At 38.1% G+C, this 9368-nt stretch overlaps 1 protein-coding gene across 1 annotated transcript in view; it reads right to left on the bottom strand.

Annotated features, from left to right (window-relative positions):
- LOC108798396 (serine/threonine-protein kinase Nek10-like) overlaps positions 1–9368 on the bottom strand; it is a 43828-nt gene that overhangs the window by 18663 nt on the left and 15797 nt on the right. Inside the window, exon 7 of the mRNA XM_018570149.1 lies at positions 6875–6985. Coding sequence (XP_018425651.1) covers positions 6875–6985 — 111 coding nt within the window. The remainder of the gene's footprint in view (positions 1–6874; positions 6986–9368) is intronic.

Below are 9368 nucleotides of genomic sequence, written 5' to 3'. Positions count from 1 at the left end.
GCCAGCTTCGGCTTTCTGCACGGCTCAGCCGAGCCGATGCATATGCGATCGGCTCAACTGAGCCGCTCGGCCATGATCGGGAGCTGTACGGGCTATTTTGAATTGCCCGTACAACACCCCCTCGGTTCTACTGAACCGAAGGGGTCCTGGGGCCTAAGCTAGCCGAAGGATCGGCCGAAGCTACGGCCAGATCCCTCGGCAGCTTCGTGAATAGACCCCTCTATGTCATCAATCTCTTTTTCTATATTTAAAGGGAAATATCAGGGGTCTGTTTAGACCCCTGATATTTTCCTAGAGCCCCCAGCAGTGAAGTAAAATAAGAAAGATTTAAAAAAATAATTCAATAATTAAAAAATATTTTTTTTAAACAAAGATTGGAAAAACAACTGTCATTTTCAGTTTCGGCATGACACGTTTTTGTTTTCGGTCTCAAATTCGGTTTGTTTCCGGTTTCGGTCTCAAAATTTCATTTTGGTGCATCACTAGTACTAAGAGAAAGAGAGATGCAGCAAGATAGAAGACTATGCAGAAGACTAAAGGACTGTGCTTTGATATAATCCAACAGGTATCCTGCACTCCCTCATCTTCCTCCCTACTTTTATTCATGCACATGCAATTAAACTAAAATATATTCCAAGTGACTGACGCCCATCACTCCTAACTAAATAAACAGAGTTGCATCTTCAGAGGAACATGACTAGGGACAAGGTAATTCTCATCTGGGGGTCCCACTTGTAATACATAAGACCCAGCTGGGTGGAGGTACTGTCATTAGAAATATATTCAAGTCCCATGCTCCAACTTTGCAGAGGCTCAAGATAGTCTAGATCCCTTCAGGTGGGCAGCGGTATCTGAATGGACAGGGTCATGTAACTTGACCACCTCCCCTTCCCCTAAATAGTGCTACATTACCATCCAACACAGTACAGGTATTTTCTAAGCTGACCATAAATATAACGTCTCAACAATTATTTAGTGCAATAGCCTTTTTGATTAAATACAGACTTAACTGTTTATGTAAGTTTTCATTTTACACAGTTTTGGTAAATCTCACAGAGAATGAACAGAGATAGTACAATCAGAGTTTATGGTGTATGGCCAGCTTTAGAAGTGAGAGGTCACTTGAAACCTGACAGTTGCCTGACAGTTGCCAACCCTCTGACTTCATCTTGATCATACATGATTAAGCTTTGAGTCTAACACTGTTACAGGTAATTAGCAGTTGGAAGAAAGTGAAGTTAATTTAATTTCATGAAGAAATAGGGACTATTCCCTCGATACAGTGAATGAACATTGAGCTTAGTAAATAAAAAGTATTATTTCTTTTAAACATACAATAATGTGCCAGGGGAAATTTAACAAACAATATTATTTTTGCCCATGATTGAATCTTTAAAGCAAATACAGCTTCACTTAATTTACTAAGCTCAGTGAGTATTATGTTGTCATAGTGAACAGGCTCTACTCCTTCAGTAAATTGTGAGTTCAGGCAGGCGAGTGATAATTTTAATTAATCAGGTGAAATGCCTGATTTAGCATAAAACTATGAATTTTCTGTATCTCTCTAATCACTTCACAAAGTCAAAAACCTATGGAAAATTACAGAAATTATTGTTTCAGAATTGACTGATTGCTCTATACATCATACGATCAGCTTAAAACAGATCTTAATTTTCCAACACAATGGATCACCATTATCCATATTTTCATAACACAAAATAATAAAAAATGATTGAAATGGTAGCAATAACACAAAGGATAAAACAATCGTTTCATCGAATAGTTGAATTTATGCATGTAAGGATAGCTCTACCAAATATGTCAGAGTTATATAGGTCAGATAAATAAAACCCATATGTACGTCCTATTGCATTGGCTTTACATTGCCGGAGAAAAACATTTCCCCCCCAATAAACACTCTTGCTTATTTTATTATGTATATTTTATTAGTTCTCTTCTTGATATATGCCAATTTTAAAAATCCCGTTTTTTTATTTACATGAAAATGAGATACTTATCTTCATAGAAATTGACAAATGAATACATTTTAGGTAGCTCCGGTGGACAGTGAGAAGGAGCAGTCATTAATAATGAAAGTGTTGCTGACTTTGCTAATCAAGTGAGTAATAGTGTCAGATTGATTGAACGTGTTCTACAGAGGACAACCGGATGATATTAATTATGGAAGCAGAATATTTAGCACTGTATGGCACTGATGTTGCTGAGGTGAGTAAATAACATTGGAATCATGTTACAGGGTTCTGAGTTTTATGGGTAACATTAGAGCAGTACGTTCTCACATGTGATGAAAGCCTGAATCGATAATGATTTAAGGGAGCCTGTATAACATCAAGTAAGGCAAAACTGTAATTGGTAGCGGTTATTAAATATATTCCCATGGACATAAGATTAAATAAGTAAAGTTTTTGTTTTACCGAAATGTGACTTGCCTATTTTGTTGTGAAGTGCCTATACCTGAACAATTTCTCATAAAATTCACACATACTATATCAACTGCCCTGCCATGGATACTAGTAGGAAATATAGATATATTGCTACTCTTAATGACTCATTTTCATAAAATACACCGTGATTTGCATAACAAACTATAAATAACAATAAAGAAACACATTTTATTTAAAGAAGAACTCCAGGCATTATCTTAAAAAAAGAACACAAATTAATTTTTGGGGGGAGTGTGTATGTGTGTGTGAGAATGTCTGTGAGTGTGTGAGATTGTGTGTGTCTGTAAGTGTTTTTGAGGGCCCTTTCACACTACTACAGTGCGTTAGCCACACAGTCTTGTGCGATTAATGCACCTTACCATGCAATCGCAGCTACCGCGCATTCTGGTGTGGGAGGTGTGCTGCATTGCCATTTATTTGAATAGTACCCCAAACGCACCTCCAACCCACAGTTTGATCGCACGCACCGGAACGCACAGTACCACAATGCCGTGCATTCCAGTGCTGAGCAACTTGGGTCTCGACTTAAGGACCAAAGACAAATGTGGGTCCTGAGGTTACACAGGTTGAGAACCACTGCTTTAAATCATATTTATAGCTAAAACCTTTTCTTTAGTTTGCAAGGAATGTGGAAGGTTTACAGCCTCTACCAGTTTTTTTTTGTGTACCTCTGGTGTGTCTCTGGTGACCATTAACACTGAGAATGTGATTAAAAATCAAGAATTCGTATCTCCTTTTCACGTTTTATAGACTCAAAATGCCTGTAGTTTACAAGCTGAAGTATGCACACACCAGTGAATGACTAAAAGGAGAGCATTGTCCCTTATTAGATAATTTTGTTTGAGGTTTCAATGAGAATAAATGAGCTTGAAGGCAGGCAGCTTTTTTGCCATTTCTCTTTAGTTTACTTATAGTGCTCTGGGGACTGTTTGTTCTGTAATTTTTCCCTGTGAAACAAATATTGAATACATATAGTAAAGAAAGATACAACACAATACTCAATTTATGAATGGGCACACATTTGCTAGTACACATAAAAATTAAACCCAAATGTGAAAAAAATCACTTCACATTACTAAGTTATTTATATTTAGCACACAATCCTAAAAAAAGCTATTCTACTTGGTTTCATTGATATATTTTGAATAAATATGGTTGGCCATCTTGACATTTTCTCAGAAAGTTCTATGGTATGAAAGTAAGATATATCTAATAATGTATTCAGCTTCTTATGCTAATGTGTGTATGCTTCCTTACTCATTCAGAGACATTCGTGCAGGTCAGCTGTGAAAGGCATCACTACAACACTGTCCTTGGATACAAGGACAATCATGTCATATATATTCACACAAGTATGAAGGTTGCAAAGGGAATTGTTTTAACGTTTAACTATTCAAAGACAGCCACTTGGGGATGAATACAATACATATGTCCTCTCTAGACAAAGCTGTACATTCGTACTAAGATTATGATTTACCTTCAACTAGACTTTTTTATTCTAAAATATGGTACAAATATACTTTTTAACAATCCTATTTATTTAAAGGACGTTGTCATCTTTTACGTTTATCTTTATATTTGATATAAATATTATATTTGTTTATGTATATACATGTTCATGCATATACTCAGTGTATCACTTTGTTTTATTTAACCCTTTTTTCTGTTCGGCTCAGCCGATCCAGATGTTGGATCGGCTGAGTCGAACTCCTTCTGCACTTCGGGTCAGCCGAACATGCTGAGCATGTTCGGCTGATCCGAAGCCACACGAAGCAAGCCGATGTACGGCTGATTTCAGACGGTGTACGGCGGAAATCAGCCATACCAGCCTGAAGTGAATAGCCGAACGGTGTTCGGCTCACTTCACTTCTGATCGGCCATTCACTCGGCTGCCCTCGGCAGCTTTGTGAATAGACCCCATAGTTTGTAATGACATATGTATATTTAGGCAGCCACATTTCCATATTTGCTTATATCACACAGAGGACCAGATTTATTATACAAAGTGCAGGGCACATATGCTGCTGCAACAAAGCCCCAAACAAACCAATCAAACAACTAAAGTGTACTCTGACAGTATTTACTGTATGCACACTTTGCTTTTAGCGATGTGCACAACTATGATAGCATACATATGGCTAGTTCACTAACATACGTGGTTTTTCTAACTATCACATACTCCAGCATCCTACAGTAACAAACATCAGCTAAGTAGTTGCATAACTAGAGTCATAATGGGTTTTCTCTTGTGCTTCTTACATCTTTTAAGCTTACCATACATGTATAGATTTCTCTCATTCAGCCCAGCGAGCTGAATGACAGAAATCACTTGATTCCCCCATCCATGCTAAACAGCTGGATGGACGAATATCCCATGCTAGCTATTAAATTCTGACAGCTAGCACCCACAACTGTCAAAATACCCAAACAGTAATTATAGCTGATTGGCTGCAGTCATTTCTCAGCCAACTTTTTATCTAATGGATCCTTTGATTTTTCAGTAGAAGTCTGTCAAGCCGATTTTTCGGTAGAAGTCTGTCAAGCCAGATGGTGTCACCAAGGCCCATGGTTTGAATTTCTAACAATTCACAGGAATCAGACAAATCTGTATACAGCGAGCTTGAGCTATTTTGCATTTATGCAGTAACAATACCTGATGAAGTGCATAGTGATATAATTTAACTACATGAAGACTGGAATATTAAACTCCCTCTCTGTCTAGGCCATTTTTCAGTATTTAGCACTGAGGTACTTTGACTGATATTTATTCAGTCATACAACGCTGTACCAAAATTAATTTTATATCATTTTTTCAGGACAGATTGAGATTTATTTTGGTGGTATTTAATCACAACTTGGGTTTCTATTTTTTACTATATAAAGAAAAAATTGCTGAAAAAAACTGTTTTCCTTACATTATGTTATGAAGCATTTATTATTACCCAATTTTTGGTAAAATCGAAAAGATGGGGTCACGTCGGGTAAAGACGTAGAAACAGGAACACCGGCACCCCAATTGCGATGCAAAAAAAGTATATTTATTGACGTGATGCAGCATATGATAAATGCAACAAACGTTTTGGGGTCACACAGGATCCCCTTCGTCAGGCAAAGACGTGTCTCTAAAAAATGGCCATCCACATCTCAAGAGAACTCTGTGTCCAATCCAACACACACTCTCCCAAGATGATGCCCAGAGTCCATAGCAGAGGACACACTGGTGCCATACCTGATTCCTCCCTTCCTAAAAATAAAGGGAAGAACTTCCTCTAAAAACAATTCTAATTAAGGAGCTAAGGACAGGTGGGGACACCTAGTGGTAAAATATGAGAACTACACCAAAATTTTACTAGAGGGAAACAATGGAAGATTAATACCCTGATCTCTGCAGACTTTAGTGGTCATGGAAAGTGGATAGAGATGGAGATAAAGATTTAGTTGACTTTTGCCCAAAAATGTTAGAGTAACAGCGCTGTTTAATCTAATTAGGATTTACACTGCGGGGAGTGAGTTTAAAACAGTTGATGGAGCAGATTATAAAAGTGCAACTACGTTCATATGCTTATATGCAAAGAGGTGCTGAGTCTTATATAAACATTTTTTTATGTTTATACTCATTATATTTTATGGACCTTCAACGAACATCCATCGACCAAAAAGCTTACGTGACTTCTTTTTAAAAACTATTTTTTATTGCATGTGTTGTGGTAAGCAGACAGTCAACTGCGTTTGTTTTGACCATGTATGTGCATGGAAGTGCCATTAAAAATGATTGAACATACACCACACGTTGTACAGTAGATTTCTACACATGTGCATGGATGGTGTGCACATTCAAGTGTGAATGCAGCGCAACACCAGGTTGGAGGAAGACCTCAGAATTTTATGAGAGAATTCTAAATAACAGGGTTTGCCCCACTTTTATTACATTTCCAACGCTGGCCATACATATAAATATACAATTGTTCAAAATAACAATCAGTAAATTAATTGTATCTTTTAGAAATCAATTGCATTAAAAGAGAATGTCCATCAGCAGCCATTTTTACTGAAAATGAATGCGTAGGCATTGTGGAAAATCTGAACAATTTAAACCAAACCAATCTTTTCTCTGTTGTCTTGATTTTTAACCAATGGCTCATTTGAAGCGACTAACTATATGGTCAACTGATCTTTTATGGTCAGCATAAGCAACTCTGAGAGGAAGCAGCCTTGGAACTGTTTGTTGGGGAAACCAAAAACAGTTGATAGGTGGGCGAGTAGGTAATCTCCCACCAGAATCTATACATAATATTTATTTTAAAATGTATAAATGATCACAGTACACGTAATTTAGAATGGCAGGAACCAGTGCCTTCGCTGCAGAAGTACAGTTGATTTTCCCAAATCACCAACAGAGAAAGTTTTACCTTTTGCATCTCTGCTTTCAGATTACAAGGGTTGCTCTGGAGACTGAAAAGTGATTTCTTGTACCGTTCAACAACTCTTCGTTTCAGGTTATCATGTAGTGCTGGAGGGAGCTATAGAAACATTGCGAGAATGAGAAAACGTTTCTACAACATTGTTATATTATTTATTGGTCTATAATATATTTTAATTGCATCCCTAGAGATACACTAGCTATAACTACCATAAAATTTGTCTATATACTGAATTACGCCTTAACCTGCTGCAAGCTTAAATATCAAGTGAGAAATAATTGTGCATTAAGCCTCATAAGAGTTGAGCGTGAGCTTCAGAGCACCTTGTTTACAGAAAGGTTGTTGTGTCCTGTTATATGTCAACACTAAGTTCCAGCTTAGGCTAGTTAAAAAGATTAAATTAAGATATAGCAGGGTGAGGAGGTGATTTCCAAAAGCACATGTATGGCTTAAAGAGCTTTATTAAGCATGTTTTGTACCTAGAAGGGTTGTATAATGACATACAAATGTTAGAAAAGCTATACAGTATACATTTTCTGAAGAAAAAAGTTCTGGTAGTGTCTGAATACATTCAACCACCAACATCATGCAGATTAATTTAAATGTTTGCTTCAATGATCTCGTCCAACCCACATGTCAAAGTTGAGTAAGTCTACATACTGATTATAAAAAAAACTCCCATGAATTAGCAGGATATATTCTATTGAATTTAACTTCTATTCCTATTCTATTGAATAGGACTTGATAAAAGTTATGGTGTCATTCATCACGTAGAGGAGCAGGTGGGCACAAATACACATTTTTGGGTACCTTTTATGTGAAATGTCATCACTCATCAAAGTATGTGCAAGACAAAATACTGTTTTTTTTATTTTTCTTGTTGGTGATTAGGTACTTTTGGCAAAGTGAATTTTCACCACATTCTAAGGGAAAATTCCTTTGCAAAGTGCAAATTCCACTGCAAAGCAAGCAGACTATTTGCCTTTTGTAAATCAGCCCCATTGTGTTAACATGTTTACTAATATCTCTGGTTATAATTTTTATATCGCTTTTTTCCAAGCTAATTCCATTGCCATTGGATGCACACTTTAAGGTTTGTACTGAATGTATGCAAACATGAAAACCCTCAGGTAACATTGTAAATGGAGCTTCTACCTACCAGAAAACCTTCTAAACCACTGCTGGCACACACTGCAAGCACCTCAAGGTAGGTGCACATCAGGTCTATTTGCAATTTTAACACCCCTGATGTCCTAAATCCATGGGTGGCCTGGTATACATATATCTACTTAAAATTCTCAGTCAAGACCCTGCCGCCTCCCAAGCCTTTTGTACACCAGTGTGCTCTCAGTTTAAGGGCACCAGGCACACTAAACTTACCCAATGTGCAGGTACCCAGAGCTGTGCCCAATGTCAGCCAGCCAAGTGCAATATATACAATTTTGTTTTGGGGGTTAGTTATGCTTTAACATTCAAGTGTACAAAGACTGCACAATAAATAGAAGCTGTAAATGTTTTACATACTGCTGCCCTGTTACCATGATCCCCTAGGCACTGGCCAATGAGTGCCTTATGATTAAGAAAGGCCTGCATTTGGTGTTTACCTAACTGGCAAGAGAATGCTTAAGTTGCCACACCATTTTTGTACACTCTCAGTTGCTCTCAGTTTAAGGACATCGGGCACACTGTTATAGAAAACCGATGTGCAGACACACAATGTGCTTCCAGTGAGGGATTATTGGGGGTTTTCCTACTTCAGGTATCCTTTTAACAACCACAGCATGCCCTGTTTTGGCGCTCTTGAGCGACTGTGGCGGAGAACTAGGTCTCTGCAAGACTTTACCCTGTACAAAGCTGCCCTGATAAAATATAACTCCCTCCGTGCTGCCAAACAAACTTATTTTGTCACTCTCATTAACACACTCTCATCCAGACCTCGTCAACTCTTTTCTACCTTCAAGTCTCTACTATGTCCTCCACCACCACCACCCACTAATTCACTCACTGCCCAGGACATTGCCATTCATTTCAAAAACAAAATAGATAACATTCGAGATCAGATCACCACTGTCCAATCAACTGCTCCTTTTATTATAGTACCTGATCCTCCATCTCACTTGTTACTTTCCTCTTTTGACCCTGTCATCACAGAGGAGGTTACTAAGCTTCTCTCTGACACCCACCTCACCACTTGCCCCCTGGACCCTGTTCCCTCAAAACTACTTCGGTCACCCTCTTGCTCTATCCTAGACTCTCTTACCCACATTTTCAATCTTTCCCTCTCTACTGGAATCTTTCCTACCCCACTCAAACATGCACTAGTCACCCCAATACCCAAAAAACCGTCACTGGACCCTACCAACCTCAATAATTTCAGACCTATCTCCTTACTCCCATTCACCTCTAAACTCCTAGAACGCCTCATCTACAACCGCCTGAGTTGCCACCTCGCTAATAACAACCTTTTGGACCCCTTTCAGTC

The sequence above is a fragment of the Nanorana parkeri genome, unplaced genomic scaffold (assembly GCF_000935625.1).
Source record: "Nanorana parkeri isolate BGI_ZX_2015 unplaced genomic scaffold, ASM93562v1 scaffold37, whole genome shotgun sequence".
In the NCBI taxonomy this organism is placed as follows: Eukaryota; Metazoa; Chordata; class Amphibia; order Anura; family Dicroglossidae; genus Nanorana; species Nanorana parkeri.
Note: the sequence above shows the minus strand (reverse complement) of the source record. Positions and strands in the feature narration are given on the sequence as shown.